Source organism: Myotis nattereri, assembly GCF_964212035.1.
Source record: "Myotis nattereri genome assembly, chromosome: 9".
NCBI classification, from domain to species: domain Eukaryota; kingdom Metazoa; phylum Chordata; class Mammalia; order Chiroptera; family Vespertilionidae; genus Myotis; species Myotis nattereri.
In genome coordinates, this window is record NC_138084.1 from 32,870,894 (window position 1) to 32,883,898 (window position 13,005).

Sequence of the window (13,005 nt, forward strand, 5' to 3'; positions counted from 1 at the left end):
TGGTCGTTCGACCCCCAAAGGGGTTTCGACCCACAGGTTGAGAACCGCTGCCTTAAGGGATTTAAAGTGGACTCCTTCTACTTACCGGGTTTTGCAAGCTTTCGTCACTACCTCCCAGGGTTGATAGTGGGTAATTTGTGTAGTAGGCGTTTCTCAGGCTCCTTCTCCAAAATCACACCCTGATTCTCCGTCACCTCCGTCACCCGTGGTCACCATGGTAGGCAGAGGACTACCATAGAAAGGGGCCGACCTGTAAATGGGTCGTGGCCTCTGGGCAGCGTCCGATCCCTCCCTCTTATTTAGTCACCAAAGCCTGGCACCCCCACCCCGGCCTATCGCCCGCAGAGAGTGACGGCACATGCGTGGCGAGGCGCGCCGGGCGGGCGGGGCTTAGCGCGGTTGGCAGGCGACCGGGTAGGGAGCAGTGATGCGCAGAGAGAAGGCGGTGGAGGGCCTCCGCGAAGCAGGGATGCTCGGACGACAATAAAAAGGTAAAACCCAGATGCAAGACGATTCCTCCTGGGAACTCTCGTGGGGTCTCCCCACCAGGGGCCCACCCGCGCAGGGACGGTCCGGCCCGTGGAATCCTTTCTTCCTCACGAGCGCGAAGGCACCCCCAGGGGCAATGCCCACGCGGCAAAGACCGGCCTTCGGGGTACGGGGGCGTCTGTGGTGACGGGATGGAGGGGGCGTGCACGCAAAACGTGGGTGGACCCCCCAACGGCGCGCGCACGACCAGGAGGGTGGTCTTGGAGGAAAGTTGCCCGAAGGGGATGAAAACGAGGATCCCTGGACCACGGGCTCAGCCTCACCAAGCCGTGCCGGCCCTGCGCACGCGGCTGCGGCTCAGTCCGGGGCAGTGGAGAGGTCTCGAGGTGTGGGAGCGGGCACCGGGGAATGTACGGCAGGAGACCGTGGGCGGCCCAGAGAGACCTCGGAAAGCCGTGGGGAGGAGGGGTAGGGCAACGCGATAGGCCCTCCCGGCGGCGATGGGATGCCCTTGTGGCCGTTGCCCGGTTCAGTCCCCATGACCTTCGGGTTGTCCGGAGCTACCGGGCCGCCGCCTTTATATTGTTCCGTCCTCGCTGAGCGTCCAGGGAGGGGAAGCGGCCGGGATGCCCGCGGCTGACTTCCAAGAGGTTGGCGGCGCTGTCAGGATCGTGCTGGCGGTGCGGGTTCGGAGGTTCGTGGCCCGTTCTCCCTCCGGAGATGGGACCTGCAGGACTGAGGGCGTGATGCCGCCAGGAGGGGGTGGGCCAGCACTCGCTGCTGCCCCTCCGCACGACCGAATGGGTTACCGCCGGGGTGTGGCCGGAGGCTAGCCGATAGGCTGCCCAGCCCGCGGCTGGGACTTTGGGCCTTGACGCCCCCCTTCTCGGCTTTTATTGATCCCCCCTCGGGCGCGTGCTGGGGTCTGGAAGTCAGAGCCGCCTTCGCGGAATTTTTCTAAGTCCCGATCCGGCGGCACGGGCGGCATGTGCCTGAGTACGTGTCCCGGACTGGTACGTGTATCAGACTCGATCGCTCCTTTTGCTGCGGCCTGTCCGAGACATGCTCTTTTTTTAAAAAAAATTTTGAATACATTTATTATTTTGCGCATCAGTTTGCCACTGATGAAAACGACAAAGACATAATAATATAACAACAGGTAATGAGTCATACTGAAACAGACTACATTAAAATCAAGAAATTTTACTTATATAATATACAAATAGGACAAAGGTTTGTAACACGTTCATTGCCAAGAAATAGAATAAACTCAAATACATTAAGAGAAACAAAAATATAGACACGTTATGAGTTGAGTCATCTAGGGTCCAATTATGCCGCGAGAAGGGGGTACATTCTCCGTGGCCAGGGAATGACATAGGAAAAGCACCACGAAGCTACGAGTTAGCAGAGGTACAAACACGAAAAGCTCCCCGAGTCCTGCAGGTCCCAGAGCGCGCCGCCAGGAGGAGCTGGGCTGGGTCCTGTGGAACCTGCACCGCGAGCAGATATGCCGCTCAAGCTGCGAGAACTCGCAGCGAGGTCACGTGCGCCCCAATGCGGCAGCGAGGACCGCGGAGCTGCGCGCGAGGCATTTGCGTTGGCCACGCAGTGAGCAGAGCCAATGCCACCTCCCCAAGTTGGGTACTTGGAGGTGCGCTGACGGCAAAGATACACTGACCAGCGCTTCTCGCACCCGCATGGGCGCACACCCTGGTCCCCTCTAGTCCCGCGGCAACTGCAGGACTTGATGGGGACAGAATCCTTTATGGATCCAGTAACTTGTAGAGGACCACGTCGCTCTCATCCCACGGCATGCGGGAGGAAAAGGACCTCCCCAAGGGGCCTTGGGGTGAGAGCAGCTCTGTGAATCCAGGGGTCACAACAGGGTTGGGAGAGAAACTGAAGGCGTAGGGGCTGGAGCTGGGGCAGGAGCCGCGGGGACCGTGCGCTGGGCGGCCTGCGCAGGGTCCCACCAGGCCTGGCTGTAGCTGGAGGCGCTGGGCTCTGCTGCTGGGAAGACTTGGAAGGGGCTGTGCGGAAGAGGGATGCAGACACCTGGGGCGGCCGGGAGCACAGGGCCGGCGGGGAGCACTGGCTCCTCAGGGAACATAGGTGTGGCGGGGAGCACCAGGTCCTCCTGGAACGCAGGGCCACAGGCGAGGGCTCAGGGACGCAGACGCCCCGGGGCGCAGCGCGGGCTCCCCGACCTTGGTGCAAGGTATGCTCGTAATAGGCTTTTGGGGTCGACCAGATAGCCCCGTCCCATCCTTGTGTCCCCCCGCCCTTCTTTGGTGGCGATGGAGTCCTGTGGGGTCTCCGGACCCGTGACCGGCTCCTAGGAGGCCGGTGTGATCTGTAGACAGACGCCCCGTCACTGGGAACCGTCAGTGTTTTGCCTGGAAGATAAGTGTGGACGTGCTGTCCTTGGGTGATTGGAGGACCAGGGTCCCGGGGGCGTTTCGGCCGCGACCAGAAGCCTGACTTCCTGTCCCGGCCCCGAGCAAAGCCGCTCGCCTCGGGCTGCGCACCGGCTGGTGTGCGTCTTGGGCCGGCGAACCCTGCTTCTCTGCCGGAGGAGGGGTTTCCCCGGCGAGGCTGAAGCGCAGGCCGTGCCGCTGTCCTCGCCTCGCTCCCTTCTTGGCGGCCGCTGGTGTGGTTCCCTCCGCTGCGGATCGATGTGACCTCGCGCTCTTGGGTTCGAGGGACGGACATTCCTGGCGAATGGACCGCTCTTCTTGCCCTACCCGCCGCCCCTCTCCGTTACCCCCCCCCCCCCCCTCCGGTGGCGCTGCGCGGACGGAAGCGGTGTGGAACCCAGCCCGACCTCGGTCTCACGCCCACGGTCTTCGGACGCAGCGGACACTCTCCGCTCGCCTCCCGGCCGTGTCTCACGGGCGGCCCTCCACGCGGCATCGCACGCCTCCCCTTGGGCGCGCGCTGTTTTTGTCTTGGCCCTCGGGGTGCTCCTAGGCTCCTGGTCTTTCCTTAGGTGCCCGAGGCCGAGCGGATGGCGTCGTTTCCCGTTCACGGGGTGCCGCTGCGGCGATGCACGGAGGAGCCGGGGGAATCGGGAATCTGGCGGGACAGGGGAGGCACGCCCGTCCCGCTCGCGTGAGGGGGCCTGGCCGTGAGCGATCGTGATGGGACCGAGTCCGTGATGCCGGCGGGGCTGACCGTGAGTTCCTGCCTTTCCTTTCCTTTCCTCACCGATGCGGTGTTTTCTCTAGCGCGCGGCTCCCTCCTGGCGGCGCTATTGCGAGCGCTCGGATGGCCCTGTGCCGACCCTGTCCCGGGACCTTCCCGACCCCCATGTCCCTGGGAACTCCCGCGCCTTCGTGGGCCTGAGGGCGGCATCCAACCCCGCCGGTCACCGGAAAAGCGGCCTTGCGCGCCGGTGTTGCCCCTCGGCCCCCCACCTCTGGGGGTGGGCTGCTGGCGTCCCCAGGCAGAGTGGGGCGCCTGCACCCGGGAGAAAAGACCAGGTGCTCTCGGCCCGTGGCGGCGGCGCAGGGCGGACCTCACGAGGTGAAGGTGTTTCCTGGGATCCGCGGACCATCCCTGGCCTGGGGGCCTCTGGTGGTGGGACCCCACGTGTGTCCCGACGAGAGAACCGACTGGCGTCCTGGTCTTTTCTTTCTTCTGCCAGCAGTTGTGTGTCGCCTCCTGGGCCCGCCGCAGCCCGGTTCATTTCAGCCAGCGCCCACCCTGCTGCCTCCTTGAGGGCGGGCGAGGGGCCGTCAGTGCCTATGGGCTCGGCCAGCCTGCGTGATGGGGACGAGGCTCTGGCGGCAGACACCCCTCTGCCCAGTGAGCATGTCCGGGCTCTCGGGCAGCTGCCCCTTGCGCTCCCGGGATTGAGCCCCAACCTGGGCATGTGCCCTGACTAGGAATCAAGCCACGAGGTGACCTGGTTTCATAGGTCAATACTCAACCACTGCGTCAAGCCAGCTGGCCTGACAGTCACTATTTTTTGAACTGGCAAGTCTTACATATCTTGTCAGGGGTCAATATTTTAAAATTTGTTTCTACCTTGTTCCCCCCTCCCCCCCCATTTGTCCCTGATTTTTCCTCTGTTATTGCATTTTTATTGAGTAGTTCGTTGTTATCACCTTACTGGTATATACTTTAGAAGTTATATACTTTATTATAATTTTAGTAGCTCCTCTCCAAATTTTAGCATCTATCTATATAAAAGGCTAATCAGCTAAGTGTTGGACCATCCAGGTAATGATGTCAAGTAGTAACGCCTGGCTTCCTCTCCCTAGCCATGACTAGCCTCAGTTAGAAACACTTTACAGTGTAACCAAATGTCTGTGAAGTGTTTTCCGTGCCTCATTTGATCCTCACAGAAGTCCTGGAGTAGGTAGATAGGAGACTCAGTGGAATCCTATTTTCTTTTCGTTAGCAGGAAAATGGAGATTTAGGAAGCTTAGAAACTTGACCCGACTGAAAAGAAGTAAGTAATGGTGGACCTTGTCAATGACTTCCAGTTTTCTCACTGTGCAGAGTATAGTCAAACACTGCCGCAGCTAAATATTTTCTCCCTGCGTGATCTACAATAATGATGTGCTTCGCCTTGATATTTACTGCTGTGTTGCTGACAATTACCTGAAAGAGAAGTTGGGGTGCTTCACTGGGCTGGAAAAAGTTTAGCTACATCAGAAAGCAGGTCTAATTAAGCAAGTTTGTTCTATATCTAGAAAAAGTTAAAGTTACTTTTGCATGAGCGATACATATAAAGCTCTTGCTGGTTCCAATTGCACGCGTGTGTTTCGATCTGTCATTGTCGTTCGTGAATTTGGTTGTTTTGACATTCTGAAGCTGAAAGTGGCGGCGTGGCACAGAAATAACAATGGTGATTGAATATGATCGTAATAGTGATCCAGGTAGATATAATTATCCCTGTGTAACCGAAGTTGTTGTTATATTCAAAAACAAAGATGGAGGACCTTCTTTTGAAAGGGACTTGCTCATTCGTTGTAAACCAGATCCCAATAATCTCAATGTCACTAAAATGAAACAAATCAGTATCCTGTTTTCTACATTAGTTGCAATGACATATCCTGTTCTCTTCCCACATGGTGAAAAAGGCTGGGAAACAGATACTGCATTAATACTCAGAGATGACAGTGTAATCAATAATACTAAATGCAACAGATGATGCCGAAAAGGAAAATTTTCCCATCGAATTTTTTAAAAGCATTACTCCTTCAGGAATGCCGTGTCATAATTAGAATTGAAAGTATGTGCAATCATCATGCTATTGAGAAATCTTAATAGTAAATGGGGTAATGGTACTATATTATCAAAAGATTGCGACCTATAATTGAAGCTGAAGTACTAGCAGAATCTGCGGAGGAGAGGTTGTTCTGATTCCAAGAATTGATTTGTCCCCGTCTGATACTGGCCTCAGTGTTAGAATAAGTTTAACCAATTTATCAGTCATTGTTTTTATCAATGTTTTTATATCATGTTTTAATTTTTTTAATATATTTTATTTTTTTTACAGAGAGGGAGAGGAATAGAGTTAGAAATAGCAATGAGAGATGTTTTTGTTCTTTTTATATCATGTGCTTTTGTTATAAGTTATTGTTTATTAATCAATTTATATATTATTTTCATATATATTTTACTAACTTTCGTTAATCTCTGACACTTCTATTATAAAGGACGAATAGCAATATTAAAATATTTATTCTAATTCATTTCCTTTCAATGTGCACGAACCCATGTACCTGTCACTAGAATATACATAATATGACAGTTAATATCTTAGTTTCCTAAACTATACAAGACACTTAAGCAACTCTATTCTTTCTTGATTTTTTTGTGGTTTTTCTTTTTCTCTAAATCCCACAAAATATTTTTAGTTCATACAAATGTTTATAGCTTTACCTAAACAAGTTGTTTATTCTTTGCTTTTTCTTTTCATCATGCATCTCATTTCTCCCCTCTGGGGTCATTTTTCTTCTTCCTGAAGTATTTGTTTTAGAAACTGGCTACTCCACATGTGGTTAACAAACTAGCAACATCAACACTTCTCTGTAGTCCTATAGTCTCTCTGAGTCTAGATCAGAGATCTCCCTGTCTAATCTTACTCTTCCATTCAACATAGTATGTTGAGTGATCCTCATAAAATGTAAAGCCAATGTGTGACTCTTTCCAATTAAAACTCAATTGTTCCCCATTTCGCATAGGTTAATGACATGCCATGCTTATAAGGCCCTTTATTCACCACCCTCTCTCTACCACTCCCTCTCTTGCATTCTAAGTTTTGGCCACCCTAAGTAAATCTCTCTTGGCTCCCCCAATGTGGAGATGCTTTTTCTTTTGGCCTCTACACGCGCTGTTATTCTTTCTCTCCACAGCTATCAGTGCCACGCTAACTCATAACTCTTCAGTTCTCAGCATAAAAGCCACTTGCCTCTGGAAAACTGTTCATTGTCATCCACACGCCATTCCCATACATCCTCTAGACGTGCTTACATTAGCCTGGCAACTGTAATAAAGACATTCATCTCTTCTGTAAAGTTTGCTTCCATGAGATGATGCAATCTAGAGAGAGGAAATTTCTGAATTTTTAAGCAATAGCCAGAATTTCCAGGATTCTTGGAAAAATAAGTAGAAAAAGAGAATAGCACCAGCAAAATAAGTGAGACTAGCAGGAAATCATGAAATAACTTAAAAAGGTAGGTTTTTTTATGGAGAAAAATGTGTTGGCAAGCACTGCAAGATTATTTCTACAAGCAGTAAAAATAATATCAAATTCATAGTATTTTAATAGAAAAACATGCTCCTTTTAAGAAAACACAAATATACACTAGACCAAATACAAAATTTTAATAAAATAGAAAGTAAGGAAATTTTATTGTTTCATTATGCATACATGCTACATGTGAATTTACACAAATATATGTACTTTGCAATAGCAGGGATATGCAGATGCAAAATGCACCCTGGAGAAAGAGAAGCACATGATATATATATATTACAAGTGCAAACTCAATAAATTAGTTACAATTTTATTAGGAATGTAGGACCAGTTTACAGATGATGTGGCGATGGTAGCAAAAGTGGCAGAAGGCACTCAGCACTCACCATGTCTAATAAATAAAGCTTAGTGATTCATTAAAAGTTAGGATACTCTACAGGATCAAAACATCCAGCAGTTCCGTGGATTTTAAATTGACATCTTTCAGGTAAGCCAACAATTCTAGGTAGGCAAGAAATTCCCTGCTGACATCATTTCTTAAAAGAAATTACCTGGGAAAAGTAATGATTTTAATGCCTACAAAAGCTGAATGGATCCAAAATATAACATGGTCTCCATGAATAATAAGAAATATTAGTCTACCATCTTATTCTGCTCTTTATATCTTCAAATTTTATCACAGCTAGGGTACAAGTCTGGACCCTAACAGAAACTAACAAGCTTATAACATTGTAAATATGTTCCATTTTCTTTGCAGTTATCTTAATGTGCAGTGTGCTTTTGCATGAAACGATTTACTAAAATATTTAGATTTGTTATATAAAAATTATATTAGTATTCCCACCATTTACTTGACATCTCAGAAATTCAACTTGCATTGGGCTCTAGAAGTTTTGAGTAGTCATAGGTTATTTCTCTCATGTAATCTTGAGGCAAAAGGAAATTAATAGAAAGATAAACATTAGTTTTACAGTAACTAAACACGTGGCACCTAAGATATAAAAATAAGTACATGTTCCAATTACTTATGCAATGAATGTGTCTTCCAGAGCTCACACTATTTCTTTTGTTCTTTACCTTTGACAGGATAGTCTCATTTGATTTTTTTACATTAAGGCAAAAGACACATCTTTTCTGTGGTTCTAACTAGTCTCATTTTTCTAAGAAAAGAGAAAATAATGCTCCCTTTCATAAAAGGTTAGTATCAATACTAGGAAAAAGTTTTTTTTCTTTTGAAAATATGTGTTGGGATTACATTAATTGAATGTTTAAAAATACTAATCCTGAGCAAGAGTAAAAATGAGAACAGTTTTGACTAAAGAATAAAATTCCTTCATTGTTAAACCTAAACAGCTTTAAAATTCGACCATGGAATATAAAGTCAAAAAGGCTAGAATTCAGACTTCTGATTTCCACGCCAAAGCTGAATACTAAGAACAGAAATAAAACACACACAGTAAATAAGACACAACAGTAAAAGCATCAGAAATTGATGCGTGTGGATTTTGTTAAATATAACAAAGCTCAGTCCTTCGTGGGTAAGTCTAGCTGGGTCAACAGCACTCAGCAGCATATGGCACTGAACAGATCCCTTGGGAAGGAGACACTGGATTTCTTTTTAAATAGGCACAGACTCCCCCCCCCAAAAAAAAAACATTCAAATACATAAAGGACACATCTGGAAATACAATATGAATCCAGTTTTCATGAAAGCAAGAAGTTGTGGCCAATTTGGAAACTACAGTAAAAGTTACTTGAACTTTCAGTTCTAGATCTCCCTCCTGGAAAGTTAGTGCTTTCCACCCCCAGAGCAGTATCGTGACAGCGTGTTCCCACACCAGTGAGGCATTAAGGAAGGGCTTGCGACATGAGTCAGGTGAAGCCAAGCTCTAGGAACAGTTTCCTAGTTTGTGGTGAAAGTGCGAAAGAGTGGGACACCGCAGGCACCGCAGGGATCCCCTCACAGTAAGACGGCCTGTCCACGTGGGAATGTCAGTTCGGAGTCGGCACAGTGAATTCCCAACCCTCAGGCACAGCCCTCGGGATTCTTCATTATGTCTTTGTTTCACTCAAACTGTCTCTCCCTCTTCGTCTGCTTCTTCGATCACCTGAATCTCATCTGTTTGAGGTAAGGAAGGATTCTCCACCTGCAGTTTATTCCCATCAGTTTTACATTTCTCTTCTTCCTCTATCATCTCCTTCCATATCTTGTGGTTTTCAGTGAGGTGATGCATTAGCTGACAAAATATTCGCTGTCTGCCTTTTCTTCTCTCTGGTTCTGTGAAATTAAAAAGTATAGATAGTCTAGCCATAGCAATATGATTCAGCCATTCTTTCACTAAATACCTGAGTGCCTATCATATTCTAGGTGCTATCTAAGCACTGGCGTTAAAGTAATAAACAATAAGATTGAACCAAGAGGTCACTGGTTTGATTCCTAGTCAGGGCACATGCCCCGATTATGGCTTGATCCCCGTGCAGGAAGCTGTCGATCCGTGTTTTCTCTCCCATCGATGTTTCTATCTCTCTACCCTCCTTTCCCTTCCTCTCTCTCTAAAAATCAATTTAAAAAATGTAACAAACACTGTTAAAGGTAAAGCAGAAAATGAGATTATGGAAGTGTGTGTGTGTGTGTGTGTGTGTGTGTGTGTGTGTGTGTAGGGGGGAGATGGCACTGAAATATCAAATGATAAAACCAACCTTTTTAGGATTTTTTAATATATTAAATATCAAAATTTTGTTGAGTAGCTCTGGCCAGGTGGCTCAGTTGGTTGGGCATTGTCAAAAAAAGGTCGCAAGTTCGATTCTTGGTCAGAGGACACATACTTAGGTTGTGGGTCTGATCCCCAGTAGGGATGTGTATGAGAGGCAACCAATCGATCTCTCTCTCTCTCTCTCTCTCTCTCTCTCTCTTTCTCTCTCTCTTTTCCTGTCTTTCTCTAAAAGTGAATGAAAACATATCCTAAGGTGAGGATTAAAAAAGTTGGGGTGAGTATAGACTTTCAGAAGCCAGCCAACTTCCCAAGATGATACTCAGATGGTAATGAAAAGATTACTTTTCACTATTCTAATATTAAGACAACTTTGGGGTGATGGTGGAGGGGGTTCTTTGTAGTTATCTGTTTTGTATACAGCATGGTTGGAAAACAAAGTAATTAGATATTTAAATTCTACTTTAAAGAGCAAATAACTGACTTCATTTACTGATACAAAGGTAACAAATGTTCCTTTTTCATTTTCTATCTATACTCTTAGCTTTATATTGAAAATGGTGCCCCTACAATTTTATAATTAAAATCTGTAATGCCACAAAACTTGGTTCTCCTCTTAAGTCAGTTTTCCCAACTGCTTTTTAAAAAATATATATTTTTATTGATTTCAGAGAGGAAGGTAGAGGGGCCAACTGCTTTTTAATATATATTGATTGGTTTCAGAGAGGAAGGAAGGAGAGAGAGAAATGTCAATGATGAAAGAGAATCATCGATCGGCTGCCCCCTGCACAGCCCCCACCAGGGATCGAGCCCACAATCCGGGCATGTACCCTTGACCAGAATCGAACCCAGGACCCTTCAGTTTGATGATTTATCCACTGAGCCAAACTGGCCAGGGCAGTTTTCCCAACTGTTTTGATCCATTTTTAAAGTCTATATGAAGGGCAGAATAACAGGCCAGGAAGGGTGGGGTGCGGTAAAGGAGGACTAGCCAGTAGGACCCACCCACCTCCTCCCTTCTGTCCAGGTGTGGTGACAGTCCTGTCATGCATGCACAGGTACAGCCTGCTGAGGAGCACTGGTTGGAGGACAACACCTCAAGAGATGCTACTTTAGTTACGAGTGCTTGTCATGTGACAGAATTAGCAATGGGTACCCAGCCCACAGTAGGAACTCACAACCTGAACACTTACATCGTAGTTATTCAGGATAAGACTACTGAATCTTTAAAACAAAGATCCAAATCCAAATTAAATGGATATTTCAGTTAAGAACATTGAGTAAATAGTATTGCTAGGTTCTTACTAGGATTTAGCTTGCCTTCTATTTCTTCATCATCTGTATCTAATTCTTCACCATCCTCATCAGAGCAGCTTTCAGTGTCATCATCCTCTTCTTCTATCCACTGGCCCGGGAGCAAACCAGCAGCATCGTAGGAGTTACACAGGGGACCCACAATGTGGGTGATGAAGGACTCTTGAAGCTTGGCTAGTTGAGGAGAAGAACGATCCATGAAGGGACTGATGGGCAAACCAAGATTTGCTTCTTCATCTCCCTGATCATTTTAAAGAGAAAAGTACATTTTTAACTGTTAAGAGAACAATTACTAAGCTTTGCTGTTAAATTATCTTGAGGGTGTTTTTTTTTAAATAAGCATAGTCTACATAAAAATAATTTTTACAAAAAGTGCCAATGAATCTAATTATTTCTCTATCATTTCAACTGTATTTCTCTAATATTTGAGAAATCCTAAACAAAACTTTATTCTCACACTTAGTTAATTGATACCCAGTAAACAAGAAAAAAATACGTCTTTTTAAAATAAGTATTAGCAAATTTACTAACAACCTGCAAAATCCCTTAGTGTCAAATACAGATTTTCTCTGTCCTAGGGTCAGTGATGGCGAACCTTTTGAGCTCGGGGTGTCAGCATTTTGAAAAACCCTAACTTAACGCTGGTGCCGTGTCACATAGAGAAATTTTTGATATTTGCAACCATAGTAAAACAAAGACTTATATTTTTGATATTTTATATATTTAAATGCCATTTAAAGAAAAATCAACCAAAAAAATGAGTTTGTGTGTCACCGCTGACACGCGTGTCATAGGTTCGCCATCACTGTCCTAGGTGGAGACTGTACATGGAAACACTTGTAGCGGTACTGCAAACGTACAGAGTTTTGCAAATGCTTTTCAACACTCCTCCCCTTTTGTAATAGCAGAACCCTCCCATGAATGTAAATAAAAAAGCCTAATATGTAAAACAGAAAGAAGTAGAGCTACTGCCGAAACCGGTTTGGCTCAGTGGATAGAGCGTCGGCCTGCGGACTGAAAGGTCCCAGGTTTGATTCCCGTCAGGGGCATGTACCTGGGTTGCGGGCACATCCCCAGTGGGGAGTGTGCAGGAGGCAGCTGGTCGATGTTTCTCTCTCATCGATGTTTCTAACTCTCTATCTCTCTCCTTTCCTCTCTGTAAAAACTCAATAAAATATATTAAAAAAAAAGAAGTAGAGCTACTGTGGTTGAGGTGAGGATTCTGGGCTCAGAGCCCCAATTGCTTGCCCTGAGATACCCTCTCACTGTGGCCTCTAGGGTTCTGGAGAGCACAGTATAAGACCAGTCATACCTAGCTTTAAAACCTGCTTTTGCCACCTATTACCTAGAGGGTGTTGGGCAAGCTCTATGTTCAATTCATGTGTAACATTTTAAGAATCTATTTTACAGGGTTGCTATGGGGAATGAATACTTTTCATAATGCACAAATGCTGCAGGCAAGATGAGTCATAGATCCTTATGAAACTGTCGCAATGATGAACTGTCCTGTGATTTAAATCTTCTATGACTAAGAAAACTATTAATGGTTTTTTTTTTTTTAAACCAGTGAGGTTGCCCACAGGATTCTACAATTTCATAGGTTTAATACTTTTATTTTTGTATAAGTTTGGCTTTTCTAAGCCCATGGCACTTAGATATAGGAATATAAAGCTAGTATAATTACAATGATAAAAAGATGGGTAAGGTTAGAATTTTGCCTCCATATCTCAAAGATGTTTAGTAGCATAGCTAGAATGAGAGGAAATGTAATAGTTT

The 13,005-nt window shown here is 46.4% G+C and overlaps 2 protein-coding genes across 5 annotated transcripts in view; one reads left to right on the top strand and one right to left on the bottom strand.

The window, feature by feature from the left end:
• The first annotated feature begins 403 nt into the window (after positions 1-403).
• PSMA1 (proteasome 20S subunit alpha 1) overlaps positions 404-13,005 on the top strand; it is a 289,029-nt gene continuing 276,427 nt past the window's right edge. Inside the window, exons 1-2 of one of the 4 annotated variants that reach the window (XM_081098861.1) lie at positions 404-491; positions 3,482-3,667. The gene's annotated coding sequence lies outside the window, so the exon portion shown is untranslated. The remainder of the gene's footprint in view (positions 492-3,481; positions 3,668-13,005) is intronic. The other 3 variants (XM_081098865.1, XM_081098864.1, XM_081098869.1) reach the window with 3 other exon arrangements.
• The window catches only part of PDE3B (phosphodiesterase 3B), a gene marked incomplete at both ends in the record, with an annotated part of 154,320 nt that continues 150,584 nt past the window's right edge, over positions 9,270-13,005 (bottom strand). Inside the window, 3 exon segments of the mRNA XM_081098860.1 lie at positions 9,270-9,288; positions 9,290-9,482; positions 11,221-11,470. Coding sequence (XP_080954986.1) covers positions 9,270-9,288; positions 9,290-9,482; positions 11,221-11,470 — 462 coding nt within the window.